General features: G+C 40.5%; 2 protein-coding genes across 2 annotated transcripts; both read right to left on the bottom strand.

The window, feature by feature from the left end:
* Positions 1-3,646: 3,646 nt before the first annotated feature.
* On the bottom strand, positions 3,647-7,955 carry LOC116256242 (ribulose bisphosphate carboxylase/oxygenase activase, chloroplastic-like). Its single transcript, XM_031632542.2, has 7 exons — positions 7,796-7,955; positions 5,991-6,316; positions 5,689-5,794; positions 5,513-5,598; positions 4,794-5,266; positions 4,405-4,686; positions 3,647-3,912 (listed from the first exon to the last, which is right to left on the bottom strand). The coding sequence occupies exons 1-7, from the start codon at positions 7,835-7,837 to the stop codon at positions 3,797-3,799; spliced, it is 1,431 nt and encodes a 476-aa protein (XP_031488402.1). The 5' UTR covers positions 7,838-7,955; the 3' UTR covers positions 3,647-3,796.
* Positions 7,956-10,685: 2,730 nt separating this feature from the next.
* On the bottom strand, positions 10,686-18,053 carry LOC116256279 (uncharacterized). Its single transcript, XM_031632600.2, has 11 exons — positions 17,817-18,053; positions 17,276-17,384; positions 16,604-16,692; positions 15,855-15,911; positions 15,066-15,174; positions 14,837-14,938; positions 14,684-14,748; positions 12,140-12,243; positions 11,823-11,887; positions 11,196-11,250; positions 10,686-10,909 (listed from the first exon to the last, which is right to left on the bottom strand). Exons 1-11 carry the CDS (start codon positions 17,972-17,974, stop codon positions 10,749-10,751), a joined length of 1,074 nt encoding a protein of 357 aa, XP_031488460.1. The 5' UTR covers positions 17,975-18,053; the 3' UTR covers positions 10,686-10,748.
* Positions 18,054-19,587: the final 1,534 nt, after the last annotated feature.

The raw sequence follows: 19,587 nt of genomic DNA, 5'->3' as shown, positions 1-19,587 counted from the left end.
ATTAAAAACTTGTATGTATTCAAAAAATGTCTCAAAATCACCGCCGCAGTTGGAACCTGTTTGGAACCAGATCCAAATCGTGATATCTGGATCATTCCAATTGAGGTGGCGTCAGATATCATCAACGATTCAACTTGCTGATAGGGGTTGGAAAGAAAAGGGTCTCCTCTGATAAGAGCTGCTAAGTCCAAGATTGCTGCTAGCTAGCTAATTGATTGAAGGAGTGCGCCTCACTCAACTAATTAGCTGACAAATTTGGACCTTCTTGTTTCTCCCTCTCGTTTAATACTCTCTCTCTCTCTCTCTCTCTGGAATATTGTCATCCAATTTTTGTTAATGAATTCTCATTTTGTGGGCTCTCTCTGTACAATAATAAAGTTGCTTTTTTGTGGGGATGGCCCCTTTTGATTTCTATTGGATTCAAACATATTTATCAGTTAATCGTTCCTCCATGAACCTGGGACCGACATGATTGTTACAAGTTACTGCAACTGAGTCTCTTCAACTGGAAGGTCTGAAGGCCCTAAAACAAGAGGAAGAGAGGGAGGATTAGAAACTCCAGTTAGAGGGTCCTCCGATTAACCGAGATCTGACGTCGGTCTAATATGAAGCAGTGACCATAGAGAATCGAAGGCCGAATTCATTCCTATCTCCACAGTACTAGCCGGGCCTTCAAACTTCTTTTCAAAGAAGAAAAGTTCAACCGGGCAACCTCTTCTCGGTAGGGCTCATGTGGTGGCGTGGAATCTGGAGAAAGCGACCACCATCAAATGAGTGATCCTGTACAGCAACTTTAGTTCCCATCTAACGCGACAAGCAGTTCAACCACGAGGGTGACCCGTCGCCATTGCAGCCCCCACAGCCACTCGACTCAAGCCTTCATACTTGTTCTCTCTTCTGCAGTTGGCTACACAGGAATCTTGGGATTCCGTGTTTCTACAGTTGCAGATCATCAACATTTATGGAAGTTGTTTCTCTCAATAAATATATCTGAATGGTACTGGCATTTCAGCTTCCATAAAAGCTTCTCAACCTGTATGGAAGCGAGTTGCAGGAGGGCTGTTCAGAATTACAGCTTAAGCCAGTGGCGATGGGATGTATACGGCCGTAGCTTCCCCGGAAGAGGTAATTAATGGCGTTTCCTCTTTTGGATGAAAAGCTGGCCCTTCTCACATGATCAAAAAGCTCCTTTTCTTTGGCACTTGAGCATTAGAAACCAAGTAAAACTTTCCACAGCTGGATGGGAACGCATTTATTCGTTCTATACGTGGAGAAAAAACTTCACCACAGAAAAGACGGAAAATAAGTTGCGGGAAAGAGTGGAAGGGAGGTCTGGGGGAGGTCTAGTCTGAACTTCACAAGAGGCCTGCGAAAATGTTCACCGGTCGCATCAAATAAATTTTGTTGTGTGAATCTCATTCACTGTAGTTTGTGATATTTCATCGGACCTTAGATGCTTTGGTTAACAAACATGATCTGGAGGGTGTATGTGATAGCCCACAAAGTTAGCAAGCATATGAGATCTCGCCGTAAATGAGGATCCGAGATCCTCAATATGTGGCTAAAACTTCATATATGGGGCAAGTCTGACTTCAAATCCTCTGATCTCAGATCCTCAAGGAACGTTTGATAGCCTTGGATTTGGGTTCTAAATACTTGAAGCCATAGATTTAAGATCAGATCGTCCCTCCTTCAATCTTAAACAGGATATTTTCTTAATGCAAAAAAGCCAAATAAGGATTTTAAGTATGAATCTTAAGTCCGACATAAGGTTTTTATAAATTATGGACTTTATCATAGATCTTTTACCATATCAGCAAAAGTATGTCACATCAAATCCACATTAGATCCAGGGTTTCCCTTCAATGGTCTCATATATATATATATATATATCACCTTGAATATGAGATATGGGGTAATGAAACCTCCCCAAATGATTTCTTTCTCGTCGCCTCAAACCAAAGTAAGTATAATTTCCTTAATCAGTGATTAATTTTGATGACAATATGAATGCATGAGTAAGAACACCAAACGGGTGGTTGCATCCGCCTAATATATTGAACGCCATGTATTTCGTGGCAGGTGGGACTCTACCTGTTAGAGTCGTTTGACTATTGTTCTTGGAAGGTATGCAATGAGAACACCATTTTTCACATTTGGTGTGCTCTTGAAACGTGTGCCATCACAACTTGTCTTGTTGCGTCCAGGAGGGAGACAGAATATAACATGGAACATCTGTTTTTCGTGTTTCACCTCCACAGCGCCAGGAAGCTTTTCTTGCGGGAGTGAAAATTTTTCATGAAGTACCTGAGAATTTTCAAGGGCCAAATATAATTTTTCAAGTTTTTTATGGGGCATGAAAAATGAAAATATTAGCTATTGTGTCACGATATATGTATCCGATCGATGTCAACAACCCACGACTGACAGCATCGATGCATTGCAGGTTGTTGTACATGGAAAGAAAAGAAAGAAAGAGAGACAGAGAATGTTGAGGGAGACGGCAGTTGAGCACAAAGAGGGGAAATGGGTGGTCGTAAGATGAGAAAAAGAAAAAGTTACACCTAATCCTTCTCTGCCAACGCTTCGGCTCCGTCGACCTTCGATCATCGCTGTGGGTGTTCGTTCCCGATGCTATTCGCCGTCGAACCGTTCCCTGGCCTATTCCCCCGACGGGTTTCTTCTCAAGAGGAAATTATTTGGGTAGCAACGCGTGATTATCTCCTCGCATTTGGTTACGGTCGCAAGCTTTGCCATTGTCACGCGAGTACACGTTACCATAATATTTGGTAACGAATTTAATTAAATGTCTCTCGTACTCATGTACATGGCCGCCGTTCCAATATATGACGTTCCATCTTTATGCCAGTATATTCAGCTTTTCTTTCTGCTCATACGAAAGAAGGGGAGCCGCAAAAGAAGACATGCGGATATGAAGTAATGCGTGGAAGAGAATTATACATGCAACTGAATGATCGAAATATGACATCCAGCAAATTGTTCGGTAAAATTTTTAATGGTTCTTTGATAAAATCCAGCAAGTGGACTTCTTATGACGGCCTCGCCGATCCCTCCTCCCTCCATAGGCAGATCAACGGCCGGCGAAGGGGGAGAGACACGATTGGTTCAATACCCGCAGCAGAACGAATTCCTCCCCTATCTACGGTATCCATCATCTTTGGTATGAACCCTTCCAATCAATTTGGCTCATTTCAGTTTGGTGGCATCACGCAAAAGGGTATGAATTGTCCAAGATTTTTGTCTCTGAATCAGATTTTGAACATGACAATGCTCTAAATCCATGTGGTATAGAAGATCTATAACCTGCAAGTTTGAAGTGAGACCGGAAGAAGCTCTTGCTCACGATAACCAGACATGGGCGTAAGCCTTCTCCAACCCGAGTAACCCAAAGTCCACAGGATCCGTTTGGATACAATTCAGTTTCTTGATTATTTCGTTTTCATTCTAAACTGTACACAGTTATTAAAATCTTATTAATGCATCCGCCTTTCAATAGAAAATTTATTAGATTAATTGGATACTCTCATCAGATGATAATCAGTAGTTCGTGAAGTTCAGGGGAAAAATCTAAAGAACCAAAAGAAACATTGCTGCTTCCTCCCTCTGAAGGTGAGAGAACCAAGAATAAACGAAAACTGCTCGCAGGCAGAAAACATACTCATAGAAGAGAATTCACTATAAATCCAACACGAATTTAATCTTATTCCTTCCCTTACATGGAATCGAACCCTGGCTTAGGAAAAGCTAGAAAGTAAAGAGAGAGAAAGAGGGTGTTCTAAAACTGATAGAGACAGCTGCCGTCATCGCTCCTGGCCGTCGGATCGAAGTTTGCTGCGTTTGGGTCGGTGCAGCCTTCTGGCACTGGAATACTTATTTGCTGGGCTGCTTTGCCTGCAACATGTAGCAAGTATGAGCTACTTCTCTAATGTAAATAGATCCTTTTACTGCATTTCGGTGGATTTGTATGAGTATTGAATGTAGTTTTGAATAAGCAGGAAGCAGGAAACAAAAAACTTTCAGTAAATTGTTTTCCCTGATAAGGTATTCTAATCCTTGCTTAAGAACCGCAATTCTATGTCATAAGAATGTTCATGCTCGCAGAAATCATGTGTGTCTTGACATAGGAATCCCAACATCTGTCCTTTCAGATCCAGGTTCCTTAAGAACCTTATGTTCACATGCCTCCATCTAGAACTGGGCTACCCCATAGTATCAAATATATCTTTTAGCAACAGAGTTTCACACTCCCGTCTGTTTGTTAGTCTGACATTTCGAAATAGCTAGTCTTGTTTATGAATCTATGATTCCCCTAATGTTTCCTTATTTCAACTTCAAATTTTTCAGCCATGCAAGTGCTCAAATTAAGGATAAAAGTGCACTAACCATAGAAAACCCCTGTTTGAATCGCATCTTCATTGGCGTCTCCAAGAGCTGCCTCCGCCAAATATTTGTCAGCCAACTGCACTCTCTTCACATTCTCCTGCTCCTGCACCAGCATGTTGCCGTACTCCAGGAGCTTCTCCAATGTCATAGCTGGCTTTTCGAATGTTGGTGGTCCTTCTTTGGAGTTCACAAGCTTCTTCCCAATGTTCTCAACTCCAATGCTGGATACCCATTTCCTCACTTCATCATCATATACTCGTGCTCTAAGGGCGCCAAAGAAGTCTGCACGTAGCAAATAAAATTACTACTGAAGTGACTCAGGGATTAATTTTGATGTGCTACTGATGGAAAATTTCCCATACTTTTGTTACTACATTCTAGTGACTTACCAATAGACTGGCCAGGGAAAGTGTCGACGAGTTCGACAACATCCGGGTTGGGCACATTGTCAGCCCTGAAAATTCCTTGGCAGACACCAACCCGGTCATCTCTGGTGGGTGCCCAGTAGAACTTCTCCATACGGCCATCACGGATCAGGGGAGCATACAGAGTTGAGAAGTCATTTCCTGTGACGATGATGGGGACTCTGGGGTTCTCTTGCTTGTTGTACATACCAGGGAGCTGTACATTTGTGGGGTTATCAGCAATGTTCATCAGGGTAGCGTTCACCATTTGGTTGTTAACTGTGTACTGTGTGGTGCCACCCATTCTTCCAGCACCTGCATCAAGATCATTGATGAAGAGACAGCACATCTTCCCCTTCCTAACGATATCAGCTGCCTCACGATAACGCTGCCTGATGAGTTTTGCAGGCTCTCCTGCATCTCCACTTTCCAATTCTCCAGCACTCATCATGATTGGGCTGCAAATTAAGATACAGTTGAAAAAGCATGAGAACAAGCATGAACTCAAACACACTCAGAAAACAGGGAGTACGTTCATCGCCAACTTGCCTCCATAAGAAAAAGTCAAATTGTTATCGTACTTAAATACAATTAGATCAAGCCTCGCAAGCTAATGCAGAACACGAACCATTAGAACAGAACAGGAGAGCTGTAGAACATATTGAAATGATTAAGGGGGGAAAAAACAATGTAAGGTCACTCACTTAATTCCCAATTTGGCAAAGACAAGCTCACACTGGAATGATTTTCCTTGGCCCTTGCCTCCCCAGATACCAAGAATTAGAGGAACCTGAGATGACCAAAACAACAAAACCGTTAACCCAGCAATGACTCAGTTTGTTTAATTTGAAGCGAAGCAGGGACATCTGAAGAAGCAAACCTTGATGCCTGGCAAGGTCATGAAGTTCTTGGCTATGTGAACAATGAGCTTGTCCATGAAAGCTGGTGCAATGTAAAATCCATCCATTGTGTTGTCGAAGTTGTACCTGAATTTTATTCCGCAAAAGACAAATGAAATTAGTTTCTCAGAAACATTTTCTCAAACATCATCAACTCTTTAAAAAGCAAAAACATGCCAAAGTTTGATGCTTAATTTAATCGCTTTAGCTTGGGGCCTCCTGAACTTTAACCATTCTTTCTTACAAAATACAGTGTAATGAAAATATCGGCTGGGGTTCTTACTGCCGAAGCCCAGAGCTGAGGTACTCGTAGGAACTCAAGACAGCATGGTGAGTTCCAGTCCCCATTGGTGCCTGGAACAATGAGTCGACCATTCCCTTTCCTCTTGTGATATCTTGTTGGTCATCTGAAATATCAGTGGCAAGCCCCTTCCATCTATCCTTGCCGGTCTGCTTTGTTTCATCAGCATCCGGTGCTGCTGCTACCACCTTAAAGTTGCTAGCAGAAGGACGTGCACTGATCAATCCAGAGTTGATCTTTTTCAAGCTGCTACCCAAGAACGAAGAGCTTGAAACAGATGGTACAGAACCCGAACCGGGTCTGTTCAGCTGCATCACGCGACATAGTTTCAGTATCAGTAAAATTAATTTCACCCTTCATAGAGGACCAAAAAACTACCTATCCTGTCCTAAAGACAAATTTTGCACTGTTACCTTATGTATAAGAGCCTCATATGAGTTGAATGATTGAAGAAATCAGTAACCATAAAGCGTCAAAACCGTCACATAGAAAAAATAAGGACAGGTTGTTCCCCTGTACTACCATGCACGAACTAAAGTAGGCGAACCATTCCAATAAATTCTTATTCTGCACTACTAACATAATAAGTCTAGCAAGTATCTCACACACGAGCCTTAACACAGTTGAGATTTCGTTCGCCCGTACATGAATCTGTATATTCTGCCGTTATTCAGATTGGACATCTAAACTCGGTCACCACAGGCAAATCGTGAGGTCATATCAGTTGCAGTCTGACTGGTGGTCAATTAACTATGCGACGCTGTTAAAAGTGGGCATACATTTACCCGTGGAAAATATCGATCAAGGTTAGATCATGGGTGGATCATTTCAAGATTCGTAGCCTAGAGAGGACCAAATCAGAAGGTTTCCTACGGGAAACCCTTGTCGGAATTGCGCTTATCCTCGACTTTCCTCAAGATTTGTTGATCTGGTCAACAAGTTTTCCGGCAAGGTTCTTGATGCCATCTATCTATGTAGGCATAAAGATGGACAGGATGTCACATGCAAAGCACCACCTACGTCGATTTCCGTAGCGATGTGATTCTATGCCATTGAACCCAAGCATGTGTCCACAGAGCGCAGCACAACACAGGGCAGAGTGGACCCTGCAGGGCCTTACAGTGGAAAGCAGTATCAAGAGCAGGGTTCGAAAGCAGTAGCTTCAATAGACCACTCGGGAAGTGAGCACCGAGCAGTAGATATTGATGTTAGGAAACAGTTTTAAAGTGGTAAGCAGAGTAATACCAACAGTAAATTTATCTAAAACGATTCAATTTTTTTTTTAATTTCTAATCCTATTGTTGGAGGACAACCGTCGTCGACCAACATAGAGTATGAAATTAATCAAACCTGACTTCGTTTGGGAGATTCCCAACTACTTAGAAGTCGGTGCTCTAGTAGCTTTGAGTGAAAATCTCTTTCTGCCCCAAAACGAGAAAGGGAACAGACCGGTTGTCCACAACAGTTCTTGGGTTCATTACACCATCCGTTTCCCAAGAACTGTTGTGAGCATATTCTGGTAACTTCTCGGAATATAAAACAGCAGAAGGCAGATGTTGACTGTAAAGTTGAGAAATTTCTTTCCCTCAGCAGAGAAACACCCAAAAAGGCAAAAGGTAAAATCGAAGCTATCTCTTACATGGCCATATAATCCAAGATCTTAACTTTTTAAAACGCCACTAAATTCGATCATCATCTGACACAAAACACACCCAAACCATCTGGAAATTTCTAATATAAGGCGAACAAGAAACAAAGCAAAGTGATCGAGTCGAAGAGTGCTGTACCGTCGTAGCCACATTAACGGCGCCGGCGAAGGCGGTAGCCATGTGGGTTTTGCTGAAAGGCTCTTCTGATTCCAAACTCTTTCAGGCGTGACGGTTTTAGCAACACTGTGGAAACCACGCTAGCTTATATCAAGCACTTCAGTACCGTGCTTGTGCTCACTATTGACGACAATCGTGTGGTCGGCCTAGAACTTCCCTTAACGTCCACAGACTGAAGATTGGTTGCCGACACGTGGCATTTCAGGTGACCAGTGATCTGCTAGAGAATGGGGATAGACTGAAGACAAAACAGAGACTTCTAGCCTGGGCCTTTGGAATCCAAGAGTTGGATTGCTGTAGTCCACTTAAATGTAACCATGATCCAAAGGCTGATCAGAAAAATAGAGGCTGCCATCAACATGTCTTGCCTCACAGCGAGACTGAACATTCTAGAACTAACAATCTGATGCTTATGTTTGTTTTTGGCATTAAACATTTGTGCCTTGCAATTAACGACACAAAATAGAGATAAAGAAGAAAGCAATGGCTAGATTTTTGTTTTCATTCGGCAGCGTAAAAATTACAAAACCAGCACTGTTTATGTGGATATCGCAGTGTGATAAATTTCTGTTGCGCATGAATACATGCCAATTTCGGTCTTTGAAGTCTTCTTCTTCCAAACAGTCACGACAGGAAAAAAATTTTACGCTGTTCGGGCGTCATTCCTACGCACACGATGACACGCAAGTGGTTAATTTCCATTATGAATAGGCTTACACGAGATTTACAGCATTCGCAAGTCTCTCTTATCTGTCATACTTTTGGGAATTGGGATCATCATGCCGTACGTCGACGAGGCTATAAGAACAACCAGAGGATAGATTGGCAGGGTTGGTGGAAGTTAATTAGAACAAGTGCCTGGCCCACCTTGTGCTCTTATATTCGAGCATTCGGTGTTCCACCTTAACATTCTAGCACAGGATTGGCTGGAAAGTTTTTGGTTACTCGTCGGATCTAGACATCTGATAACCTGGTATGAGCCGTGCAAGTTGCCTGAAATGCATGGATTAGAAGGTTTTTAGCCTACGAAGATATCCATCCCAGACTAAAGGGAAACTGAAAAAGAAATATAGAATCCATTACCTGTTATACATTTCCACGGATCTCCTCTACTTGACACTTTGCCGAACCAATGTAAGGAGTTTCTTATTTTATTCATACTCTGCTTCAGTCCAGGCTTGAAGTTGGACGTGAACGCAGAACGGGCATTAAAATTTTACCTGTTTAATGATCAGTCATTTTCGTTACAAGAATTTATGGAATCGGGCCTCAATCTGAGTTATTGACAGCATAATTTCAGGATGCTGACATCCACGTTATAAACTCACCTGCTTGGTGAAAAGATCCTCTTCCATTTGAGAAAATGCACTGCTGTTGAAAGGATGCCCACCACGTGTTGCGTACTCAAGTTATCCTGTAAGCTTGGCAGCTTTCACAGATCATTCCTACTGATGGTGAAAGTCTTTTCACAGTTTTCGGCCAGTTATTTTCTTTATTTGTACCTTATGAGTTTTTTTTTTTTTTTTTCAGGGACTGGTTGGACTATAAATCATTCTAATTTTGTGGGTGCTACTCTGAACCGAACGGAGATCTTAGACCCTAAGGACAAGAGAAAGATAAAGAAACTTAGGCCTCTTCAGGGTATCTTCCCTTGCAATCTTAGACCCCAAGGACAAAGAAAAAAAAGGACTTAGGGCTCTTCAGGGTATCTTCCTTTTATTGAGTTGATAACTTGGGGAGCTCCAACTACTATGTCTTGCATGTAACCAGGTCCGTACGACGAGAAAGGAAGAATTATCGAAAACCTACGTAATAGGAAACAAATAGATATGAAGAGGAAAATCTTTGTTAGGTGATTTCCGGAAATTATTTCGCCACGCTTCCTTTCTTCAAGTTGAAAACGTGTTCAGAAGACGCTAAGTTTTAATATAGATCAATTAATCTGTCAACAGGTTAGTCATGTTAGCAACAGAAATGGATTAAATTCAACAACCAACAATTGCAATTCAAAAGGTCCTTTTTTCTAAAAGTGATCAGCTCCGTGCACCTGGATAACAGGTCGCCGGTCGGTTTAAAGAGTTTACAATTAACAGGGAGAGGGAGAGTTTTATTTGTAAATTCAGCAATGGAGTGGATTATGACATCAATACAAGGAGGGAAATGAAAGCATCGGATGTTTCTTTTGGGCTATTTGTGAATGTCCTGCTTCTTTTTTCGTTTATTTATCATTACCAGTCTTTTACACTAAGTCGAATTCATACGCCACAAAAATTGCATGAGACCCGCTTCAATAATTCCACCTACGATTGTTCAAATGAAGTTTATCTACAACGGCTATTCGCACCATCTTGACTAGCCATGAAAATTAAGCATAGCGCAATTTGGCTACCACATTTCTCACTTGCGTGTCAACTATTCAATCGTAAGCAAAAGAGGGATTTGGTCATCTAGAAGGAATTCATAAAATGGACTAGGTGGGTTGGCTTAAAGCCTGCAGGCTGAAGGAGGTTATGAGTCCGATACTGGGGTTTATGTGTTGCATCATTTAGGCAAAGCCATGAGAAAACCTTTGCGATGAAAAAGGAGGTACTAGGGTTTTGCCCTGTGCAAGAGATGGTAAATATGCATCTCCATGCTCAGTAAGCTTGATACGTCCAAAAGAAATAGTGATTTATCTTGTAAAGTAGTTTTCCATTTTATCAGATTCCGAAGGTTAAAAAGGACGAGGCAAGATACTAGAAGTACCATCATGTTGTGCGATCAGGATCAGCAAAAGACAAAGGCAAAAGCAAATAAGCCTTCTCCAACTTGGAAGCAGACCAACATGGTCATATAAAATTGTGCTAGTAGATGAAACGGAATAGCCCATACTTTACTATATTTTCGGATATGAATTTCTATTTAATATCCATAGTCAAGGACAAGGATTGGGGTACATAGAATGAATTTTATCAATGTCAGACATTATTTCCACAGAAAGATTAACCTGACATGATTTGATGACCTCCTGCAATTGCCACTGCTTCGTTGCTCCAAAAATGGCACTACCAACAAGAGGATGCTTTAAGACAAACGCTGCATTGAAGAAATGACAAATCGTTAAAGAAAATAAAAGAGTCAACAGACCTATTAACTGGGCAAGGGCACTAGGAAACAACAGTATACTCGTCAAGAGGGAACTTTATTGGAATACAAAATTGTTATGTGCATATGTGTGTGCACCTGTGTGTGTGAGAGAAAGAAAGAGAGGGAGAGAGGAGGAAGGAAAGGAAGAGGGGAGGGATCTCTATAATAATTGAAATACAGAAGAATGAGGAATAGTTAAGATGTTCTAATATTATGTACAAAGTAGAAACTATACCAATTGCAAGACATGCAGGACGGATACCATAAGCATCAGCAAGAAGTTTGTAAGCCTGCAAAACCATGGATACTTTTTCAAACAGCAACACTCAATTAGGAAAGAAAATGCATAGATCATTAGCGTACATATTATTTGCTTAAGCTACACAGACCCTAAACGTTGGGGATCAATGTAGCGGGTGATACTGCTCTGGGTTCACTATTAAGATCATACAAATAGGAGGCACACAGATGTATTTAAAAAGTCCTAAATAAGTACACTTAGCTCTATTGGGTTCCCTTTTTATGTTATTCTCAAAAAGGATATGAATACCATGAAACTATAAAGAAACAAAGAGTTGGGTTGAACATGAATGTTTCATATTTTTCAACAAGAAAGCAATTCTGGAGTGAAAATAGGAGAGCCAAGTACCTGTCTTCCTATAACTTCTATATTCTGGATCAAGGTATGTTGTAAGAATATGCAATAATGCTGTCCACGTATGTTAGCATAAACTTCTATATTATGGAAAGCCTATCAAATTAAAGGGGGACTAACCCTCAAGGTTGAATAGGACAAAGCAAGCTACTTTGCAGAGCACCATGCTCTGGAAACATGTTTTAGAGCATGGACAAGATTCCTCACCTCAATGGCAGCTTCAACATTTTGTTTTGATAGGCTGTATCTAGTTTCACCTTCAGCATATTTGCCTAAAAAGACATCTTAAGTTAACTGAAGGTTAACAGAAAAAATTATTGTGCATACACAAATGAATCAGCTACAATAGATTAGTCAGCTGTGAGAAGATTGGTGAATCAGAATTGGCCAAAGAAGCCTATTTAAGCGAAGCAAACTCCAGACCTAACAAAACTCTCCATTTGGATATGAAGAATACCCTCCATCCACCTGTGCATGTGCATGCACACTCTCCAGAAGCAATGAATGGGTTAGAAAAAACTAACCTCTAAACAGATTCATCCGAGCATCTGGTGGGCCTCCACCAGGATATAAATACTTCCCTGAAAGCAACCCCATTGCCATTGGACTGTACGCCAGTAAACTAAGCCTGGAACAAGAATGCAAAATCTCTATTAGTGAGAAGGTTGGTAGTGTAGTGAAGGAAAACATGGAAACTCCTACCTACAAAAAACAGCCACACACGGCTATAAAAGGACAGGTCAAAGTAACTAAACTTGCCATCCATTTCTCAAAGGGGTCAAGCAAAATCTGCAATAGAAATAAACAAGAACCCTAAACTTCGCACCTCTTTCCACGTGTGGCATCTCTAGTGGGAAATAATGAAAAGATGACAATACCAAAGATATAGCCACCCGAACTATGTAGATTACTATGAGAGGCCAGTGTTGTACGTATCGTATGATACAGGGCCATATCGTAGCCATATCGTACGATGCGTATCGTCGCGTTTCAAAAATGGAATACGATACACCACCTGCTAAGTCACATGGGTACTCCTCCAAAGGTATGGTACCGTCATGTATGGTATCGGTACGACACCGGTATGGGTATGCCACTCGGTATGCCTAAGGTGCTGCGTTGACCGTACCGGGTACGGTCAACGCACCGAAGGTCATTTTGACCATTTTTGGACAAGGTCAACTTTGACCGAGTCCAAATGTGTCATTTTTTAATTTTAACGATTATTAGATTTTACCATTTAAAATCATTTTAACGTTAGAAAAACGAAAGTTCAAAACCCTTAAAACATGTTTTCGTTTAAGGGTTTCTCTGTTCTCTTCTCACCAAGCGACGGCAGCGGCGACCAGCGACGGGGGCGTGACTGGTGACGGCAACGGCGACAGCAAACGGCGATCGGCGACGACAGGAGGCGAACGGTCACGGTATTTTTTTGTTTGTCTTTTTTCTTTTCATTTTCATCGGCTCCACCCCTGCCATCGCCGCCAGCGACGACCAGCGATGGCAGACATTTTTTCTGTTCCCTTTGTTCCTCATTATGGTTTTAGTTTCTATTTTCTATTTTTGGTTCTAGTTTTTGTTTTTGTGTGTATTATCGATGTTTCGTTCCACCCCTGCCTTCGCCGCCGGCGACGACCAACGACGGCAGACATCGGTTTCTTCTATTCCCTTTGTTCCTCATTATGGTTTTAGTTTCTATTTTCTATTTTCGATTATAGTTTTTGTTTTTGTGTCTATTATCGATGTTCGGTTCTAGCTTTGGAATTATTCAATGTGTTGATACTTGATAAATGTGTTCGGCAACCGGTTTGAGTTTCCACTTGCAGATTTATCATCTCTGCGTCTTCCCTAGTTATTGGTGTGATATATCATTTCGTGAGAGGTTTCTTCTATTTGGAATGATCCATTTTTCTATTGGTTCTGTGTTGCAGCTCTTTTGCTAGGTGTGAATATGTTATCTTATTTAAAATTTTTTGACATATATACATGTGTATACGGCCGTAACCCCGTACCCAAGTTTTTTAAAAATGGTCTGTACCCATACTCGTACCTATGTGACATAGACCACCTGTATCATAAACAGGTGGTGTATTGTGCCTGTATTGCACGTATCGTACGATACAATTACGATACGTTACGTTATAGTTACAATACAGTTACGATATGTTATGTACTTATGTTATGTTCCTTGTTGTGCTTTCTAGATTGATATTGACATATTGTTATGAATTTTGATGTTTATGAGTGATGAAATAATGAACCATAACTTTATAGCAATAATAACTAATAAGTTTATCATTCTGCAAAACATGTTTTTTATGAAGAACATATTATTCTTGATTTTTACTGATTTTTTATGATTTTTTCTATTTTTTATGATTTTTTTTTAAATACGATACGGTTACGATATGTTACGATATTTTATGATACAGCGTATCTTATAGCCAGGCCGACATGGCTTACGATGCGCTTTTTACAACATTGGGAGAGGCAGATGGGCTTTTCTGTCTAGCTTTTATGAGATAGTTAGGATTAAGATCATGCTTCCAAATTCACATTGTACCTTTTATCCATTAAGGATCACCTTGTCCATGTACAAGTTAGCAAAGGTGAAACCGTGAAATATTCTATATACATGCTGAAGAATTCTTCATTTCTGTGTCGTTTCTCCTCCTCCACCTTCCTTTCACAATCATTCATGCTAATTTTTTGCAAGTCTTATCCACGAACCATTTGACTGAGGCAACCCATAGCGAGTTGGTGCAGAATCTGCAGATGACATCAGACCTAAAATTTTTATACAATTGCCCATGAAGCATACAACCACACAGAGCATTTCATGTATCTTGGACAACTTCACGTATTCTAGCTAATACTTAAGATGTAAAGGAAATCTCAGTTATGTGAATATACATGAATATCTATAAGTTGTGAAACTGAAAAATGTCAACAGAAATCAACATAAATATCATAGCAGGTGAATTTTTCATATTGAAGCAGAAAATAAATTATTCAGAAACGTAAAAAAATGCCCAATCAAACAGTCCAAAAGAATTTTTTGGAAGTACCCCTCATGGTGACAACATTCAGCCAGACCAGAATCAAAGTTCCGACAAAGTAAGTTGTAACAATTCTGTCAAAATGGCAGCAGTAAATGAAAGGTCAAGATGATGTTTACAACTTTACACATAAAATAAGATGAATGTCCAAACTAGAAGTACCTGAATGGAAATTATTTTTGGATATCGGCTGTCACTTTCAGAAATATGAAAAAACTTCATTACACCATATGGTGTCTCATTGCTCAATCCAACATATCGGATCTATAAGCAGGAAATGTCAAGTGTGACATTAAATGATGAAGGCACACTATTTTCAGCAGTACACTCAGCTCAGAAAGCCAGTTATAGGTTCTGGAGACACCACACAACGTGTTTGCATGTGAATTACCTTTCCAGCTTCTACAGCATCTGCAAGAGCACCAAGCTGTTCTGTGATGGATATTGATGGATACTGTCTATTTGAATCATACTCTGATTCCCCAAACATAGGCACATAACTGTCACCAAAACGAAGGAAATTCAGGCAAGCTGCCCAGTTATTCCAAAAAAGTACACTGCTGTCAGTTCATATATGTAGTCATAAAGGGGCAAGTAGATACCAAAACATTCCTTCCCTTGGTGCAAACATACCCAACTCGATACACACACATAGACACACACACATACAACAGAAAAGAGCCATACAGCTCAATAACATCACATTTACATGCATGATGCATCATTAACCGGAAAGCAGAGACCAATATTTCTGATTTCATCATTTAGTTAAAAAATATGAAGTGGCAAAGCCATGGATTAAAGAGCACTTTTGGGCGGTTATGCAGCATGGGTCTCTATGAATAAGGGAGAAACTCCACGGTAGGAACGCTAGTGGTTCATATAAATCAACTAATGGTACATGTCTCAAATAAATTCAAGAACTAATAAACCTAACATCAGAAAAAAACAGTCTCCATGCTTTTTCAGATGAATCAGAGTCATACAACTTCACAGACCAAGGTCATCAGATGAGTGGAAATGGCAGAACAAACAGAGACACCACTCTCCCAACTGAGAAAGAAAAATCAAAGAAAAATTTGGCATGCACGGCTGCAAAATATTAAAATTTACTAAAACACATGCTCGTCAAATGCAAGTACTGGTTCAACACTTTTGATTAATAAATAAGAATACGCACCGATCAGGCCAGTGTATCTGATAGAGATCTATGTAATCTGTATGCATGCGCAATAAACTGCATAAACAGAACAAGTCCAAAGAGAATCATTATCCCTGTACTAGCAAAATGCATCTTAGTAAAAGGAAACTGTAAAATACCAAAATGCAAATAACCTTTGAAAGGTAAGCAACAAAACGGATGCGATTAGGAAGACTCAAAAAGCAGCCAAACAGCAAACAGTGACTGAAGGTTGTCATGCAATTTTCAATCATTTCAAGAGTGGACTCTAAAAAAGAAGTGGGCATGTTTATGGCTTCTTGGGGCCAGAAATCAAGTATTTGAAGTTTTAGCCTTTTAGGTGTAAACCTGTATACTGAAAGTCAAATATTTCTTTTTCTTTGTAGAAAATTAGGAATCAAGACAAAATACTGTTTTTAAAAGTGCTAGGAAGCACATGTTCAAAAACCACACGCTAATAGCAATTATCAGAAAAATCATATGCCAGCATCTGCCCTATAACTTCATTCAGATTATTAGCTAAGATGTTTTCTGTAAAATAGTATGCAAATTGCAAGATGATATTATGTGCAAAAGTAACAAAACAATAAAGAAGAATAAGTTTGACGAACAAAAATCAAGCATACCTTGCAGTGCTGTCTTTGTTTTCCTAATGAATTAAATGAAGTAGACTCTATGCACGTCTAACCCTTTAACTATTTATTGGCGTGGAATATGGCCAAACAAATTAACAAAGTAGGTAATGCTACCTCGCATCTATGGCTTCACTTATGTTTTTGGCGTCCAAACACATAGGTCCACCACGAATCCATACCATCTGTCCTGATGGCCCAGTGACCTGCATGATCAGCCAAAAGAAATATAAAGATGATGAAGCATCGCAAGATCTAGTATGATAGAACACCAGATCCGAATTGAATTCTCGTAAGCCCCAGAAGTCCCCTTTCTCTTAGCCCTGGTGTCATTCTACATATAAGGTTCCCCTTGAGTTGCCCGAGTCCCAATCCGGCTGCGAGTTCAAGCAAGAGATGAACCACACGAACAATTGAAGCTGTTCCTTTTCTTCTGTTTTGTTTTATTGTTTTTTTTTTTTTTGTCTTTTCCTACTGCAGAGGAATCAAACTTTTCACAATACATATAATAATTGAAAGCGTTTGTTCCATGCTTCAAAATGAGGAACCTAAGTGTCCCTTTGAAGGGGAGGTGCAAAACAAACAAATAAGTGAAAACAAGAAAATCAAGAATCCTAATCTAAAGAAAACCTGCGCTGGGTACATAAAGAGCTTGACAATAGAAAGAGTTGGGACAACTCACACTCACGGCAATCCTTGATGAATATTATCACTTCGGCAGCAATTTTGAAATCAGCAACGACATTCTCAATTTGGGAAACGTCAAAAGATATTAAAACAAGAGCTCACTTTGGTTGCTAAGACAACTTTATCACGAGGAATTTTCCGAGCTCTGACCCAACGACCAATATATTCCTCACTTCTCCCTTGTGTTACAGAACATTGTGGCACTGGATACCTAGAAACATGTAGACGCTTCAATAACAAAAGAAGCTAGGGTTACCTAGGAACATGTAGACGCTTCAATAACAAAAGAAGCTAGAGAGAGGGGGGGAGAGAGAGGTTGGAAATTCTTTGTCTGCCACAGACTGATGTGGACTGGGTAGTGGCATTGAATCCTTGAATATTATCCATCTGCCTAGATGGGCGAGACCAAAAGCAGACTGCCTTGGTCGTACTCCTTTCACCATGATGAGGCCAAACGAGAGAAAGGTTCACACCCCATGATGCTGCAGATAAACAGCTAGAGTAAAGGTTTGTTGGCACCACCCATCTGCAAAGATGGAACATTCAAGGAATCTCTACCCATCATCACATGCTTCGCCAACGTCATTCTTGGAAATCAAATATGTAACAAGAAAGATGATGGAGACGGATATATTAATCGCACATCTCGGCCGAGTCGATGAAATTGATGCCTGCGTGGAACGCTGCATCGAGAAGGCGATATGATTCGCCAAGCGAATTCTGCTCCCCGAACGTCATGCTTCCCAAACAGAGTCTGGAGACGTTCATACCGGGCGCGAGAAGATAGAGAGGCACCGCCATTGAGCAGCACTGGACTGACTCCCTTCCTTTCCGCGTGGCCGAAGCCAGGAGCACACCCCTAGCGAGACAAGGTTGAGGGGAAGACCTATCCTGTCGCTGAGTCTGGCTGGGTCATGTGCTTTTATGGATGACTCCCCCCCTTTCCCCTACAAAACATCCACTCTACTTCTTTATCGCGGAAGGCAAGGAGGTTAAAGCTAGTTCTTTCCAAATTCTTGGCTGCCAAATGGGCATTTACATGTTGATTGTTTCATTCCCACTGACTCTCTAATCTTTCAGGGCGCGTTTTTAATTAACTTTGGGTCATATCTTGATTTTTCAAGAAGTAAGATCATGGATTTAAGAATCAGATCCTCCTCCTAATTTTCTATTCGGAAACATCCCATAAGATCCTCCTCATAATTTAGATTTAGATCAGAACACTTACTAGTGTAAAAGAATAAATAAAGATCTCAAAGTGAATCTTAGACATAAGAGTTGCATGCTTTAAATATGAATTTTACTGCTTCATCAAAAGCAGCAACCTACAGCAGATCCTTATATTTAAAACTGAGGCAATCAAACGTCCCCATGTTACTTTCTTTTTGAGTTTTATTTGGGGAAGCCATATCGAACTAAGAGACTTCGTCGCTCGCTTGGGGCCTAAAACTTCGAGGCCATTACCATGCCCCATGTTGACTCTCAAAATTAACACCGTTAAAGGTAGTTCTGTCATATTTTTTATACTTTTACCATAGTCTGCAGCATGGTGTCTGAGTCCGTCCAGCTTTTATTTGTGCTATGGGGCTGATGTGATCCAAAACAGGTTCAAGTATGAACTGAGCTAAATATTTTTATGCCAATTAAAAGTGCTTCTCTGGCTATTTACTTATTTGAAACTATCAACTTTCAAGACTAATTTGCGACACAATGGAGAGATGCATGTCTCAGTTGTTTGTTACTTGGAATTTGGAAAAGGTATGTATCTCCTTGGGTCAAGCTAGCTTCCGCATCAACCACGTTTGCTGGTCAATAAGGATGTTAGATCGCTTGCTAGATGCATGGGCTATAATAATGGATTTGATGGAGAAAAGGGATTTAAAATTTACAGGTCTAAAACGATGAATTTGATGGAACAGTAGATGTGGGTGGCTCGTACATCGGATGCAACCTGAGGCATTCAAACGCTGGCGTAAAGTAAGCCGTTACAGAACTAGAAATTAATAACACTTTTCCACTCTACTTTTCATCAATTTAAATGTTCTCAACACCGTTCAGAACTCAGTGACAAGAGAAATGGAGAGTCTTGAGGTTTTCTTCGGATGGTGGGTCGTTAACTTCTTACTCACCCAAAATACAATTCAAATATTCTTTTATTGAACAAGGCACTACTTCTCTCTCCCTTCGCTCTCTTGTGCAGGTTGATGCTATCGTCTTTAGACTTCTACAGTTGTAATTCAGTGTAGTGTTTCTTGATGATATTATGAAGCATGATCGCTTGAAGAATGCGTTGACGAAAATCCGTAGTCCACTATTTCGAACTATTTGTGACACTTCTTACCGCTCTTGAACTGAAACGGAAAAAACCCGTAATCGACTTCAGCCAGTAGAATTCGAGCCTAAGACCCTCGAAA

The sequence above is a fragment of the Nymphaea colorata genome, chromosome 6 (assembly GCF_008831285.2).
Source record: "Nymphaea colorata isolate Beijing-Zhang1983 chromosome 6, ASM883128v2, whole genome shotgun sequence".
NCBI lineage: Eukaryota > Viridiplantae > Streptophyta > Magnoliopsida > Nymphaeales > Nymphaeaceae > Nymphaea > Nymphaea colorata.
Note: the sequence above shows the minus strand (reverse complement) of the source record. Positions and strands in the feature narration are given on the sequence as shown.

What these genes read in the sequence shown, in the direction of transcription:
- LOC116256242 (XM_031632542.2), bottom strand. Translation starts at nt 7,837, where the DNA reads ATGGCTACCGCCTTCGCCGGCGCCGTTAATGTGGCTACGACG. An exon ending in TGACCTTGCCAGGCATCAAG is followed by an intron (nt 5,599 to 5,688) that starts GTTTGCTTCTTC and finishes TGGTCATCTCAG; the next exon opens with GTTCCTCTAATTCTTGGTAT. An exon ending in TCAAACAGGGGTTTTCTATG is followed by an intron (nt 3,913 to 4,404) that starts GTTAGTGCACTT and finishes TACATGTTGCAG; the next exon opens with GCAAAGCAGCCCAGCAAATA.
- LOC116256279 (XM_031632600.2), bottom strand. Translation starts at nt 17,974, where the DNA reads ATGGCGGTGCCTCTCTATCTTCTCGCGCCCGGTATGAACGTCTCCAGA. An exon ending in ATGTTGAAGCTGCCATTGAG is followed by an intron (nt 11,251 to 11,822) that starts GTGAGGAATCTT and finishes ATGGTTTTGCAG; the next exon opens with GCTTACAAACTTCTTGCTGA. An exon ending in TCCTGCATGTCTTGCAATTG is followed by an intron (nt 10,910 to 11,195) that starts GTATAGTTTCTA and finishes TCTTCAATGCAG; the next exon opens with CGTTTGTCTTAAAGCATCCT.